Source organism: Neoarius graeffei, chromosome 25 (genome assembly GCF_027579695.1).
Source record: "Neoarius graeffei isolate fNeoGra1 chromosome 25, fNeoGra1.pri, whole genome shotgun sequence".
Lineage (NCBI taxonomy): Eukaryota > Metazoa > Chordata > Actinopteri > Siluriformes > Ariidae > Neoarius > Neoarius graeffei.
Genome location: NC_083593.1, coordinates 46,124,473 through 46,140,916, shown reverse-complemented (window position 1 = coordinate 46,140,916; position 16,444 = coordinate 46,124,473). Strand labels below are relative to the sequence as shown.

The following is a 16,444-nucleotide window of genomic DNA, read 5'->3' as shown; positions in this document are numbered from 1 at the left end:
AGCCTACATAAACACTGACTCGCACATCATGCAATGTTGCCAGATACTGCTGACGTTTTCCAGCCCAAACCTTATGCAGTACAGCTATGGAACCAACTGCCAGAGGACATCAAAAATGCTCCTGCTGTTGGCAGTTTTAGGTTAAAGACCAAGCTGTTTTCAGATGCTTTCTGTTAAATAATTAATATTGTCTTCTTTTTTTTTTATAATTTTTACTTTCTCTGCATGTTTTAAATTTACTTTAATTTTAACTTTATTCTATTTTATTCTTTATTCTATTCTGCTGGTTTCTTTTTTTCTCCTCCTATTTCTACTTTATTTTATTGTTTTATTTCTACTATTGTTTAATTCTTATTATTTTCTTTTAATTCTTTTAATTTAATTGTTTTAGAATAAAAATACAATTATTTTATGTAATTTTATTTCTCTATTGTTTACTGTTTTTGTTTTTACTTCTGTAAAGCACATTGAACTGCCATTGTGTATGAAATGTGCTATATAAATAAACTTGCCTTGCCTTGCCCAAAATATGTTCAAAACCCGCCAAAATGCACTTAAAACCAATCTGGCAACACTGCGCGCATGCTGCTTCTCTTGAACGTATACACGGAAGTAAGGTGGAAGGTAGTTTGTCGACGTCACCTCAAGACGACGCCAACGATTGGTCAAATTTGCGGGAAAGTTGCGGTGATTGGATATAATTGTAACACCGCCCTGAATTCGCGGGGATTGGTTGAATTTGCGCTGAAGTTGCAAATCGCAACATCCTGGAGGCTTTGGGGTTTTTTGCTTGGCCCGAACTCTGTCTCCTCACTCACTGTAGCTTTAGGTACTAAAAATCGATCCATTTTGTCTCTGGTAAAGGCTCCTCACGTTGCGCCCCCCCCTGAAGAACTCTGGCGCCCCCCGGGGGGGGCGCGCCCCACACTTTGAAAAGCCCTGGTCTAGAACATACATAAGATGAGCATATTATAGCAGCAAAATAGAAGCACAATCATTTGAATGCAGCAAAAGTTTTGCTGCATTCAAATGATTGTGCTTCTATTTTGCTGCTATAATATGCTCATCTTATGTATGTTCTAGACAATACAAAAAGCACCACATGCCAAATAAATAATTGAATACATAATAACAATAATAATTACACTAATAATAGGATCGTATGCAGGTAAAAGGGGAGACAGTGTACGGAGAAAATTATAAACAAGTCACAACGCTGAAACACAAGCCCAAAAACCCGCAAACCACGACTTCTGATTTTTTTTTTTTTTAAAGCGAGCTCACAAAAAAAGAAACCCCAAAGTCGCTTATAAAAAGCGGAATTGGCAACCCACGCAGTGTTCCAGAAACCAGAATCTCTGATCGCAAGTTCTGTTCTAAGTAGCTTTGACAGGTCGTCTTGTTATCAGGAAAACTATGATCTATCTCATAAAAGTCATGGGTTTATTGATTAATAAAACGATATTTAATTATTCAGAACTGAAAATCGTGAAAAGGGTTTGTTGCTTTTGATGTGTGCGTGATCATATGCCATCCGCTCCGAGCTTATGTGCCGGGGCTCAGCCCCGGACAGCCCCGGCCCAATTTAACCCCTGCCTGTAGTCGATTATTGCACGAGGACTGTTTTCTGATGTTTACAAAAGTCATCACTCAACTTTTGTAAAGAAGTCTATTTCCTAAGTAATGCCTGAATATTTAGCTGATTTACAACAATGTGAATGAGTGTCTGACAACTTGGAAAGGATCCGTTTTGTAGATCTCAGAAAACATCCAGTGTGATAATCAACTATAGGCACTGAATGGGGCACTGTGTCCGAGATTGGAAGAAGAGGAAGGTAAAAGAGTGAGTGTAGAAATGGTCATTTACAATCATTTGGACTTGGAGATGGGAGAATAGAGCCCAGGTTAAAAAAAAAATCCGAGTTTTTCAATTATCCCAAAAAGCTCCTTATTGGATATGTAATGCACGACAAATGGTACAAAAGCTGCTTTTATTTACGCAATAAGCTTTATCAATTACAATCCTCAGTGAGCTTTAAAATCTTTGTGTGTGTGTGTGTTTTTACAGTATGACCCAAGGTTTGGAGATGCTTTTTGGAACAGCAGTAAGTTCGGGATGGTGAATTATCTCCTCCACATGATGAGCAGCTGGGCCATCGTTTGCAGTGTGTGGTATCTACCACCCATGAGTCGAGAGGTGAGTTTTAAGATCTTCGCTATACACGCAGGTTTTAGATCTCCGATTTACTATATTGTCTGGACTATTAACTGTAATAAATGTATGACAGTCTGCTTATATCCTGTCAGCTTAGAAAGTTTATATTCCTGAAGTCCCAGTGTATCAGCTTTTATTCTGTCCACATTCACTGGATATAAACGATCGCATGCTCTTATTGGCTACTCTACTACTAGGCTGTCAGCTCATATACCGCAAGTAGAGAAAAACAAAATGGCGGCGCGTGTTGCTGAACCAACCGAGGACGAGATATAAAAAAAAAAACCTACTCAAACAAACCCCCCCAAAAATACAAAAAAGCAACAAAATATGGAATGAAAGTATTTGATGGTAAGAACGTATCTTTTTTTTTTTTAAGAATTATTGTGTTAGCATTTTTCACAAATTGCTACAGTCATTTCACCAGTTTGTTTACATTCTAAGCGGAAATGATTTTGTCGGACATTTTGTATAAAGTTTTTATTTATCAAATTTGCAAAAAAAACAAAAATAAAAAATGCTCTGTTCCTCAAAATCCAGTGAATGTGGATAGAATAAAACAGTTATTCCATTCAATCTCATTGTACATGGCTTATAGCCTTCTCGGTGCTACATGCCTCGTTGGCTATCGGCTCATGTACGACTCAACTTCGTGGAATGCATACATGTTATTTACCAGCTGGGAGGTCTGTATCGTGAAATACCGTGACCGAGGTCTTGAAAGTACTGAGCGAGGCCCTCTGGGCCGAGGTCAGTATTCAAGGCGAAGGTCACGGTATTTCACCATACGGACCGACCTTAAGCTGGTAAATAATATGTTCATTTTTTTCTTTACCAAATTCTAACAGAAAACAAGAGCGCCCGAAAGGGAAAACCGAGCCAAGCCACCATTTTGAATCCTCATTCACGGCTGTAATGCAAATTGTTTCTCCTCGGTATACAAGTGCACTTCCATGGCAGGAAAAAAAACTACATTTTGCCGCCTATGTAGTCCCCTATTTATACAAATAGGAGTCATTCAGGATTCAGCCATGTTTTTGCTCGGTGTTAGCAAGTTACAGGTTTTTAGCTTTCTCCTGCAGTGTTTTATTTTATTTCATCTTCCTCAGGGTAGTAAAACTCACTTTTGCTGTGAACACTGTCATTATCGCTATCCATGCTGTAAAATTAATGCTGTTCTCCTGAGAAATGCTGGCAAAAATTAATAAGATTTTTGATAATATACTATTCAAAAAAAGTAGGGGATATTTTATTTTGAGATCCAAATTTTCACATATACAAAGGGATACGAAAGCATGTTGTATAGTTCCTTACTGAGGAAGCATTTCCAAAGAAATTCATCACCCAAACACATCAATGACACTCTCATGATCAGCACAAGGATGCTACTGATGATCAAGGGGGTCGTGCCACAAATTTGCATGACTCTGAATTGGAAGGTTAGAGCCACTCCAAAGGAAGATTTTGAAGAGAAAGCATCAGATTATCAGTGGTTGAAGTCGTTAATTAAACAGAGACCATGCGCCGTCTAACACAGGATGAGAGGTTACGTGCCCTTGGCATGCTACAGGTTGGCACAAGACAGGTCGTTGTGGCAAGAGCATTGAATGTTTCCCAGTCTGTCATCAGCAGATTATGGTCCAGACATCGTGCTACAGGGTCTGTTCAGGATCCGGTCGACCAAGGGCAACAACTCAGGCTCAGGACAGATTCATCCGCACTATTGCCTTGAGAAATCGTATGGTAACAGCAAATCAGATAAGGTCTCAACTTCGAAGGGATACTGGCTTGGTAGTGAGTGGCCAGACCATCAGGAATCAACTGCACAGATTTCACTTACACGCCCGACGTCCTCGTGTCATTCCCTGTTTGAGGGATCGTCACATTAGGACCAGACTCCAATGGTGTCGTCATCATCAACGCTGGGATAATCACCGATGGAACCACGTAATGTTCTCAGATGAGTCGAGGTTCACTGTGGACTTCCTGGACAGACGCAGGAGGGTTTGGCGCCGATGTAACGAACGTTTCCATGACGTTAACGTCATTAGACATGATCCGTATGGGGGTGGCTCTGTAATGGTGTGGGGAGGCATCACTGCTGCCGGCAGAACAGACTTGCATGTTGTTGCTGGACGTGTCACAGGGCAGTACTACAGGGACAACATCTTGGCACCCCATGTTGTGCCGTTTGCACGTCGTTATGGCTGCCGTTTCATTTTCCAAGATGACAATGCCAGATGTCATAGGGCCAGGATCGTTACAGATTACCTCCAGCAGCAGAATATCACCAGATTACCATGGCCAGCACTCAGTCCGGACCTTTCCCCCATCGAGCATGTCTGGGACATGCTTGGACAGCGGCTACGCCAACGTCAACAACCTCCTGCCAATGTCCAAGAACTTGCTGCAGCATTGCAACAGGAATGGAATAACATTCCCCAAAATGACCTGGGACGTCTCGTTAGGAGTATGCCATGCCGAATTCGAGCTTGTCTAGCCAACCGAGGGGGTTTTACCCGCTACTGACTCGGTTTCAAAATGGTGGTAAATTTGCTGTGTGACCCTGTGTTTGTGTTGACCCTTATTCTAGAGAATCTGTCCTTTACTGACTGTACACAGGGTTTCGAATAAATTGACAAATGTTTCCTTAATGTTTTTCTGTCATTTGTTTCCTTCCTGACCTCATGATCTGCATTTCATTCTACTTGTAAATCCAATATCCCCTACTTTTTTTTGAATAGTATATTATAAATAAATCTTATTAAAAAAAAAAAAAAGATAAATGTTGACAAAAAATGCTACTACATTTCTTGTGAACGAGTGAGTTTCCAGAGATCCATAACTGGGGTCCGTACCGTAGGATACGGACCCGCTCGCCAGCCAATCAGAGCATAGGATTTGGACCGCGAAAAAAAAAAACTGTTAATTATTCTCTGTAATACGTGTTTCTAAATCAGGACTTTATCACTCAACAGTTTAGTGTTTATTTGTATTTCTGCAGTGTTCTGTTTGGCCAGAGATAAAATTTTCTAAGGCCATCTTTTCTAAACTGAATATAGTCATGAGTCAGTTTAATATACGTGTGGGGGGTTTTCACCCCCATAATGATGGCATGAGTTGTATTTATTCATAGCACGAGGGGAGGGGAGTTTGGTTTTTTTTGAGAGAGAGGGAGAAATACAAGTTTCGTGAAGAATTTGCATGTTCTCAGTCTCCCACATCTCTTATCTCTGCACTCTATAAACTTCTAAAACTCTCATTAGCTCTACACTGAGTAATGCATTTTGGTATTTTAAACGCAGTTCTCCTTTTCTGTATTTATTGATTCTGTTTGATGCCGTGAGAAGGATATCAAAGATTACGAGATGTTTTGTGATCAGTTAAGGTTCACTGCTGCTAATGCTCACATGCCTTTCTTGTTCTTTGCTGATATTGTTGATGAGCCCATGCTGACTCTGCTGTATGGTCACATTTTCCACTTGGTAGAGGTTTTGTTCATGATAACTGGCACTACAGTGTGGTATTATTAGAACTCCGGAAGGATTTTTTTGGAAGATAAAGTTCTCATCCCATCTCATTATCTCTAGCCGCTTTATCCTTCTACAGGGTCGCAGGCAAGCTGGAGCCTATCCCAGCTGACTACGGGCGAAAGGCGGGGTACACCATGGACAAGTCGCCAGGTCATCACAGGGCTGACACAGACACAGACAACCATTCACACTCACATTCACACCTACGCTCAATTTAGAGTCACCAGTTAACCTAACCTGCATGTCTTTGGACTGTGGGGGAAACCGGAGCACCCGGAGGAAACCCACGCGGACACGGGGAGAACATGCAAACTCCACACAGAAAGGCCCTCGCCAGCCCCAGGGCTCGAACCCAGGACCTTCTTGCTGTGAGGCGACAGCGCTAACCACTACACCACCGTGCCGCCCCGGAAGATAAAGTTATATTCACAATACTTCATCAGCACACATGCATTCCTTCTACCAGCCAGTGTTTTCCTTTTCTGCACAAAAAAGGCAAATGGAAGTTAATTCATGTTTCTATCGACTTGATTTATTTTCAGAAGCATGGTTACTAGTTTTAATTGCCTTTTTTGAGTTGAAAATTTTCCCCCAGAACTTTTTTTGTTTGTTTGTTTGTTTGTTTGTTTGTTTGTTTTTATTGCAAACTTGGCACTGGCACAGCTGTGGGATTGTATGTGGTGTTTAGTACCAAGTTAATGCTTTTGTGGTTGGCAAAATCCAGCAACTGCTGGAATAGCACATCTACTGTAAAAAACATAGGAAATAACTATACCTTGTTGTACATGATATAAAGTTCACAATCAAAGAGCTGTTTATTGAAAATGAATATATTGGCATTGTGTGTGTATGTAGGAGGGTGAGGACGCTGTGCAGTTTGCTAACCGAGTGAAGGCTGCCATTGCCAGGAAGGGAGGTCTAGCTGATCTGTTATGGTAGCGCACACTCATACATAAGGAGTTTTTATTCACATGCTAATTCTTGTACTCTACTATGGAGTCTTTTAACACAAAACAGTGACTTGGTTCTTCCTAGTGAAAAGCAAAATAAATAGAAAACAGATTTTAACACCGAATAATCAATACTCATTGTGTAGTGTTTTAAGCACTTTATTACAAAACTACTTAAAATGGCCATCAGTAATTAGTATACTTCTGTGTGTTACTGTCCCTAATGATGCTGACAATTGGTTAAATCTAACCTGTTTATCACAGGGATGGCGGGTTAAAACGGGAGAAGGTGAAGGAGGTGTTTAAAGAGGAGCAGCAGAAACTCTACAGTAAAGTGTTAGTGGGAAATGGCGAGGATCGAAGTCGTTCCTGATCAACGACGTGCTGCCTGGTAATTCGGATCAAATTAATCAAACCCTGAGAATAACCCATACCTCCCATCAGAGCTGATGTGATTATATGATTGTAACCTGAGTAGATACTAACACGCATTATTACTGTTGTTGTTGTTATTACTAACAATAACAACTATGATCTGTGATTGCAGATTGCAAGCAGACCTACCAACTGTGCCCAGAGTGCAGGATGTTTCTGAACCATGGCACAGACCAAAACCGGGCCAAGATTGACGCCTTGCTGAACTCCTCTGCAAGATTAACGCTGAACTGAAATAAATGGAATTAAACAGGTCTCAACTGAACGGATCACATTAAGATGGAATTAAACTGAACTGAAAACAACCTTGGCTGAACAAAGTAGATCGGAACTGATCGGAGTCCTGAAATGAATGAATCTGATCTGAATTCAGCCGAGGCGAATGAGTGGAATGGAACATGTTGAATTTGAGCTGAACAGAACCAAATTGAATAAATGGGGACAGGTCAGAACGGAGCCCAAAAAAATCAACAAAACTATCATCTAACTAAATAAAACTGAATTCAGCTAAACAGATCTGAACTGAACTTAAACCAATCTGAATAGATCGGATGCAAACTGAAGACCTCTTGAACCAAAATGAAGTAAATTCTTATGAAACTCCATTCAGATTGAACTTAAGGGCTCTGAATTGAGTTACTCCGTTCAAATTGCATTGAATTACAATAATTGGATCCAAATGGAATGACCAAGTTGAACTGAATCAGAAGAATCTGAACGGAGTTATAAAAATCTAATTGGATTTGAACTGAAAGAATCCGTCGCTTGCTGAATATTTTTCAATAATGTTACTTTGCACACTTTTGCACGAGTCCATGCAGTGGCATTATACTTTTTCCCCCCACTGTCCTTGGGACTGAGTTACATCAAACTTTTTTTTGTTTGTTTGTTTTCTATTTATTTATTTTTCTTTTTTGTGTAGTCTGTTACATTAAAGTCACATTTGCTGTGATTTACATGAATGCATGTTTTCTTCCAGCAGGAAGAAAAGGAAGATCTGTGTCTAAAAGTCTATTGCGTTTTTTCTTTTAAAAAGAAATGAAACTCAAAGTTTGGATTATGATCTCTGAAGCTGACATTGGACACTCAGGCAAAGTGTGTGCTTTCTCATTTAAGTGTTCAATCACTTAAATGTTGACATGCAGATTTAAAAAAAAGCAAAAGAATAGTGTGCATCATTATGTGCTAATAATTAGACATACAATATAATATGCTTATTAAACACGCACAATATTATAGTGGCCACTTGAGAGCATTGTACTAGATAAAGCCTGCACTGTTCAAAAGACATAAGTGTCTCATCTGATCCCATGTGTGTGAAAGCGATTGTGTCATTATGGGGACTGGGTGAGCGTGAAAATAAAAGGAAAAGATCCTGAAAATATTAGGTGATCACTGAGTTCTGAAATTGAACATATCTTGAATTCTGTTGAACCCTGTCAGAATGGTCTGCTCCATTTCTCATTAAATGAAAATGTTGTATTAATGCATCTGTCTGCCGAATGTTCTTGTTCAGGCTTTGTCTGAATCATTACACACTCACCTCAAATGGCTCTGTTGACTTATTTAGTATCTTAAACAGATATGCATATACGCTTTTCTAAATTGTCCCTTTTAATTAACAAAAATATATAAATACAGTACCAGATATTTACATACAGGGACATGAATATTATGGTAATATTGAGCCCTCTATGATATTTCCTTGAACTGTTCTTTTTTTGTGTGTGTGGAAGAATGATTGTACAACATGCATTTTTACTAGAAAAAAAAGAATTTGGTGCACAAATTTTATTTTGTGTTTTCTGATACCAACATGGGGTCGAAATGACGTATACAGGGTACATACGCCCACTTAGATTATTAAGTTGTTCTGAAAGTTCCAAAATCTCTCTTAATTTGTCAAGGCCTCTTAAAGGTGTTGACTGCAAAGTCATCTGAAATTTTCTTTTATTCATTTATTTATTTGGTGCATGCCATTTTTCCTATGTCTTGCAAGAACGAGATCATGCAGACGAGATGTGATCATTTTGATGTGCTGAGGGTCACTTTTTTTCATTTTGGGATCAAATATCCAGCCTCTTGAGGTAAACAGTATGGCCCTACAGAAATAGCTGAACACAAGGAGCTTGAACTAATTAGCCTGATTATGGAACTGCGTCACACCAAGATGGCGACGTGCAGAAAACATCGTGACTGCATCAACCTTGGAGAGTTTTGAGTTGCAGACATGTAATTTGTGAATAGATCTGTGAAACAAAAGATGAATATATCTCTTCTTTGTTGCTACTTTTGTGTTATCGTTTCTTTCTCTGTAAGATCAAAATATTCGGTGTATAACTCCATACTCGCTACCATGGAGTTGAGCCCATGCATTCTAAGGCTAAGATAGCTAAGCACTAGCAAGAATAATTTAGTTATCTGACCAGGACAATGACATGATCTAACCTTGCTCTGTTTTGCAGTTGCACTCACTAGGCAGGCTTTCCTTTTCTTTTCCGCTGGCTTTTAGCTAGCGGGAGAGCGGAGTCTGCCATGTTTGCCCACGCCAGCTTGTTTTGGTTAAAAATAGGTCAAATGCCCCATGGTGGTCACGTGGTGATGTTGCTCACTTGCTTCAGCACTCTCTGGAATTGTAAAATGTGGGACGTGTTTTATCTCGGCAAAACATTTACATGTAGGGTACAGGGTGTGTGCAGCAGTGCAACATCTCGAAACTCCAACAGCTATAGACTTAGAATATTTTGCCCAGAATTCAACTTTGCAGTCAGCACCTTTAAATTCCTGTTAGTGATCATGACACGTTATCTGTGCAACATAAAAAGGGTTTATTTTTGTTTGTTTGACAGCACCCACTGGATTGACCAATACACAGTACAATGGAAAAGTCCAAGGAGCTCAGTGCAGACCTGAGAAAGAGGATAATAGATTTACACAACTAATGAATGCCTCTTGGAGCCATTTCTAAACAAATGCAGATTCCAAGATCATCAGTTCCTTGACAATTGTATGCAAGTACAAGTTATTGGGAAGTGTATCCATTTTGCTTGATGAAGACCCAAACTGCCACCCTTAGCTGAGAGGAAATTGGTTTGGATGGTTAGGAACCACCAAGGCACAGGCTTGTCATGAACTGGAAGCTGCTGGAACACTGTCCATAATCAATTGAGTTTATGCCAAAATTGGCACCGTCAAGCTCAACTAAAGTTTGCAACTGACTACATGGACAAAGAAAAAGCCTTCTGGATGAAAGGTTTATAGTCCGATACAGTGGCGTGCACAGACATTTTGGGGGGCAAGTGCTCTGGGGGGAAAAAAGGGCACTTTTTTGCGCATGTGGAACACCTTATTATAAAAGTCTGAGATTTAACCCTCCTCTTGTGTTCGGGTCGCCACTGACCCGTTTTAGTTTTTAAAGGTGTAAAACAACCACTTAATGTTAATTTATTACATCAAGGCTTTTTGACTTTGCCAGGAATCTCTAGTTGAACAAAATAGAAAAAGAAAATTTTGTTTTCCTAAATCTGAAAATGGTCTAGCAAAAAATATAATACTTATGTGCAGTTGTTTCTGTATGCGACGGGCTACTTCACGACAAAATAATTACAGCTTGGGCTTAGAGGGCAAACAATACATTTTCACTCGATTCATGTGCTACCTGGCTGGTGGGGCAGGGGAAGAGCTGACTGACTGCCCAATGTGTTGTCTGCGCTACGACAAGGCCGTGGCTTCCAGGACGCTATGCTGCTGCAACCTCACATTGAATGCACTGCACGCTTGTTCACGTGACAGAGCAAGAGAGACAGAGGTCCGGTGTGTGTGCGGAGGGGGCACACATCGGGACATTATTTTCACACACGCTTTTAATGCCGCAGCTTTTCTAAAAGATCATGTCGACATTGGCCTCAGTAAACTGTAAAAAAAAAAAATTAAAAAGGGCACTTTTTTGGACAGAGGGCAGAGGGGCAGGTGCTTGAGCACCACCTCGTGTCTATCTGTGCACGCCACTGGTCCGATAAGATAAAGATTGAGTTGTTTGACCACAATGACAGGATGTACAGAGGAACACTGTACCAACTGTTAACCATGGTGGTGGAAGCATCATGCTCTGGGGCTGTTTTGCTGCCAGCTGGAACTGAAACAAAGTGGATGCAGTAATGAAGAAACTCGGAATTCTTCAGCATAACCTCAAACCACCAGCCAGACAGTTGAAATTTAGACACAATTGGGTGTTCCAACAGGACAATGACCAGAACCATATGTCAAAGCTGGTTGTGGAGGATAAAGCAGGCTAACATTAAGCTTAAAATGAGTAATGACCTCAACCCTATGTGGACTGTGCTTAAAAGTCAGGCCCGTGCCAGGAAAAAAAAAACAAACTTAATTGGACTCTACTAATTCTGCCAAGTCAAATATCCAACCAGAATTCTGCCAGAAGCTTGTTGATGGCTACCAAAAGCATCTGAGCAAAGAGAAACTTCTTAAAGGGCAAATAAATTGACTTGACTTGACATTTAAACAAATATTAGATGTGCTGTATGTATATTTTGACCCTGTGTTGATTTCAGAAAACCCAAAATAAATTAAAACTTGTGCACCAAATTCCTTTTTTTTTAATTAAGAATGTATGTTGTACAATCATTCTGCCATAGAAAAAGAACAGTTCAAAGAAATCTTTTTCGGTTGTTTTTTTAACTATTGTGATTTTTTTTTAAACCACAACATTATATAAAGTGTGTGTGTGTGTGTGTGTGTGTGTGTGTGTGTGTGTGTGTGACTTCTTTCTAGTACAGACTGTACTTTAGTACATTAGCTCCGACATTAATAAGATGAGCCTACTAAGAGCTGAAGATTTGGTGGGCTGATGGAGGGACACAGACCCTCTTCTATAAAGGGTCAGTACAGACACTGTTAATGTATATAAGTGTACTATAGGCTATATTCTGTCCTTGATTTTTTTCTGTGGCCTGTCAGAGCTGTGTATGGTTAATTAAAACTAATAATGTGTTCAGTGAGTGCTTTAGATGGAGGTGTGACTCATATGTGAGTTATTAAGTTCAGGTTTGTTTTTGTTTGCTAGAACCACCCTAATAAGGAGAGTATTTTTAGTGGCCTTGAACAATAAGAAATATCTGTGTTGTTTTGTATGTGTGTTTAGTGCTAGCTTTTCTCCTCTCCTTTCTCACAATAACAAGTGATAATACATAAACACTGTGAGAAGAGAAGGGCGGCACGGTGGTGTAGTGGTTAGCGCTGTCGCCTCACAGCAAGAAGGTCCTGGGTTCGAGCCCTGTGGCCGGCGAGGGCCTTCCTGTGCGGAGTTTGCATGTTCTCCCCGTGTCTGCGTGGGTTTCCTCCTGGTGCTCCAGTTTCCCCCACAGTCCAAAGACATGCAGGTTAGGTTAACTGGTGACTCTAAATTGACCGTAGGTGTGAATGTGAGTGTGAATGGTTGTCTGTGTCTATGTGTCAGCCCTGTGATGACCTGGCGACTTGTCCAGGGTGTACCCCGCCTTTCGCCCGTAGTCAGCTGGGATAGGCTCCAGCTTGCCTGCGACCCTGTAGAACAGGATAAAGCAGCTAGAGATAATGAGATGAGATGAGATGAGATGTGAGAAGAGAAAAAGCAAAACTCTGTTAAATCTAATTGCCACTATTTTGTAGGGATCTTTGTCCTTTCTGTATAGGTGTGGAATATGTGGGTGGGTTTTTTGTTTGTTTGTTTGTTTGTTTGTTTGTTTTAATTGGAAAAAGTTAAATAAACAGACTAGGCAGGGACTAAAATCAGTTATCATACTGCTGGGATAAGCTACACTTCAGTCATGTTTTACAGTTGGGTTTCGGTTCATGATCAACACTGAATATGTCATTATCTCATTATCTCTAGCCGCTTTATCCTGTTCTACAGGGTCGCAGGCAAGCTGGAGCCTATCCCAGCTGACTACGGGCGAAAGGCGGGGTACACCCTGGACAAGTCGCCAGGTCATCACAGGGCTGACACATAGACACAGACAACCATTCACACTCACATTCACACCTACGGTCAATTTAGAGTCACCAGTTAACCTAACCTGCATGTCTTTGGACTGTGGGGGAAACCGGAGCACCCGGAGGAAACCCACGCGGACACGGGGAGAACATGCAAACTCCGCACAGAAAGGCCCTCGCCGGCCACGGGGCTCGAACCGGGACCTTCTTGCTGTGAGGCGACAGCGCTAACCACTACACCACCGTGCCGCCCACTGAATATGTAACAAATGAATTGCCTGCTACCTGTTAGCATTCTTATGTGCCACTGATGGTCTTTTTAATTAAACTTAATTACATGGTATCCATAATCTCTTCAGGAAAAAAACATATTGTGATAATTTATTGTGATAACTGAGTAATATGTTCATATCATGGGCGGCACGGTGGTGTAGTGGTTAGCACAGTCGCCTCACACCAAGAAGGTCCTGAGTTCGAGCCCAGCAGCCAGCGAGGACCCTTCTGTGTGGAGTTTGCATGTTCTCCTTGTGTCTGCATGGGTTTCTTCCGGGTCCTCCAGTTTCCGCCACAGTCCAAAGACATGCAGGTAAGGCTAATTGATGGCTCTAAATTGACCGTAGGTGTGAATGTGAAGGTGTGTGAATGGTTGTTTGTCTCTGTGTCAGCCCTGTGATGACCTGGCGACTTGTCCAGAGTGTACCCCGCCTCTCGCCCGTAGTCAGCTGGGATAGGCTCCAGCTTGCCTGCGACCCTGTAGGACAGGATAAGTGGCTACAGATAATGGATGGATGGAGGTTCATATCACTTTTTACTGTTGAGGAAAAAAATGTTTATGCACTTTATTATTATTGTTATACCTTTAAATTAAGACATTAACCTCCTAAGACCCAAGCTGTTTTATTTTACATGCATTTCTTATTTCTTTTTGCTATTTGGGCTTATTAGAACCTGATTAGAATAAAAACTAAGCATCATCTTTGATAAGATGTACTTTTTGAGAAAAAGTATGTCCACATATGTGGATTCTTGTTCTGAATTTCTAAAAAGTGCTGTCCACGTATGTGACCGCTAGGCCCTAGGAGGTTAAGTATGCACAATGCTAAACAGATGACTATAGCCTTCTACTTATTAGCTGCATTTGCCTTGTAGCTCCAGTGCTCCTGACTACCTTTGGGTTAAAGGAACAGTCCACCGTATTTCCATAATGAAATATGTTCTTCTCTGAATTGAGACGAGCTGATCCGTACCTCTCCGAGCTTTGTGCGACCTCCCAGTCAGTCAGACGCGCTGTTACTCCTGTTAGCAATGTAGCTAGGCTCAGCATGGCCAATGGTATTTTTTGGGGCTGTAGTTAGATGCGACTAAACTCTTCCACGTTTTTCCTGTTTACATAGGTTTATATGACCAGTGACATGAAACAAAGTTCAGTTACACAAATTGAAACGTGGCGATTTTCTATGCTATGGAAAGTCCGCACTATAATGACAGGCGTACTAACACCTTCTGCACACTTCGACAGCACATTGATACCTTCACTCGGAGTTGTACCATTATTTTTTAGACAGGGCGGAAGGACCAGGGCATTCGCCCGCCTGGCCGTGCCCGACGAGGAGCGCTCTCGGCCGGCTTGGGAGGCAGACAGCAGCCCCTCCTGGAAGTGTGGTTTTACCATGGGCCTGTGAAGGTATCAATGTGCTGTAGAAGCGCGCAGAAGGTGTTAGTACGCCTGTCATTATAGTGCGGACTTTCCATAGCATAGAAAATCGCTACGTTTCAATTTGTGTAACTGAACTTTGTTTCATGTCACTGGTCATATAAACCTATGTAAACAAGAAAAACGTGGAAGAGTTTGGTCGCATCTAACTACAGCCCCAAAAAATACCATTGGCCATGCTGAGCCTAGCTACATTGCTAACAGGAGTGACAGCGCGTCTGACTGACTGGGAGGTCGCACAAACCTTGGAGAGGTACGGATCAGCTCGTCTCAATTCAGAGAAGAACATATTTCATTATGGAAATACGGTGGACTGTTCCTTTAAGGACAACATTGTATAGGCTACATTATTATTATTATTATTATTATTCCTTAAATGTGCCTTTAACTTCTCTGCAGATGTCTCTCCTGTCTGTGAGTGAACTGAAACCTGCTCTTGTTTTATTTTTTTCTCTTTCTGTGCTCACACATGAGGCTGTTTACACTCTCTCACCCGCTGGAAATGTTCAAACAAACAAACAAACAAACAAACAAACAAATACCCAAGGACAGAAATGGTGAAGTCGAACATGTGAGGAAAAGATGTTTATGATTTTACAGGTTTTACAGGTTTATGTTGATCCTGGGATTGAGATGCTGGCCTCTTCTGCCCCTCGGACCTGCTTGATCCATCCTGGTGCCCTGTGTCTGGTCGGAGTTTTATCGCACCGCTCCTGTGAAGGACGGCCCCATGAGGACAGTTGAGGGTTATACCTGTTAAAACTGTTAATATTATAGTCAGGCTGTCTGTTGTTGCCCAAATGAGGATGGGTTCCCTTTTGAGTCTGGTTCCTCTCGAGGTTTCTTCCTCATGTCGTCTGAGGGAGTTTTTCCTTGCCACCGTCGCCACAGGCTTGCTCATTGGGGATAGATTAGGGATAAAATTAGCTCATGTTTTAAGTCGTTCAAATTCTGTAAAGCTGCTTTGCGACAATGTTTATTGTTAAAAGCGCTATACAAATAAACTTGATTTGATTTGATTTGAAGTCAGTTGTCTGTCTCGTAGTGAATATTTTGGTCACGCACCTTAGGCCGGATGACGTAGCAACAATGTGTCACTTTTTTCCGTTTTAAAAACGTCATTTTGTCATAAACAGACTGATTGAAATCTACAGGGCGATTTCTACCTCTCTTTTTTTTCCCAACCAATTTTCTTAAATTTACTAAATTTCTTTTTTTTTTCCTTTTCCGGCTTAGTTATTTGCTTTATTTGGGATATTATCCCTTTCATGCATGAATTATTCAATCCCAAAGTAGTATTTAAAAAAAAGTTTGTTTTTACTTTTAAACAAGTGAAAAATCATGCCAATAATTTTTTTCCCCAGTATATTTTATTTTCAAGGAGTGACGTATCTGTCCACTGCAGTGGACACCATGCATCAACGGTATAAAAAGTGATTTAATGGAACTCAATATAGGTCCGAAAAACAAACAAACATGTTTTTAAAACATGTACTAAGAGCAAATGGTATGAATACACATAAGAACATTAAATAACAACAACAATAGAGAGGACATTTGGAAAACATATCATCCAATGTCTCAAAACTCATTTTATTCATTTAAAAAT

At 40.8% G+C, this 16,444-nt stretch overlaps 1 protein-coding gene across 2 annotated transcripts in view; it reads left to right on the top strand.

The window, feature by feature from the left end:
* gpat4 (glycerol-3-phosphate acyltransferase 4) overlaps positions 1-8,619 on the top strand; it is a 30,530-nt gene extending 21,911 nt beyond the window's left edge. For both annotated transcript variants that reach the window (XM_060908957.1, XM_060908958.1), the window contains exons 11-14: positions 2,069-2,197; positions 6,604-6,683; positions 6,963-7,089; positions 7,246-8,619. In XM_060908957.1, coding sequence (XP_060764940.1) covers positions 2,069-2,197; positions 6,604-6,683; positions 6,963-7,071 — 318 coding nt within the window. In that variant the 3' untranslated portion in view covers positions 7,072-7,089; positions 7,246-8,619. The remainder of the gene's footprint in view (positions 1-2,068; positions 2,198-6,603; positions 6,684-6,962; positions 7,090-7,245) is intronic.
* The last annotated feature ends 7,825 nt before the right edge of the window (positions 8,620-16,444 follow it).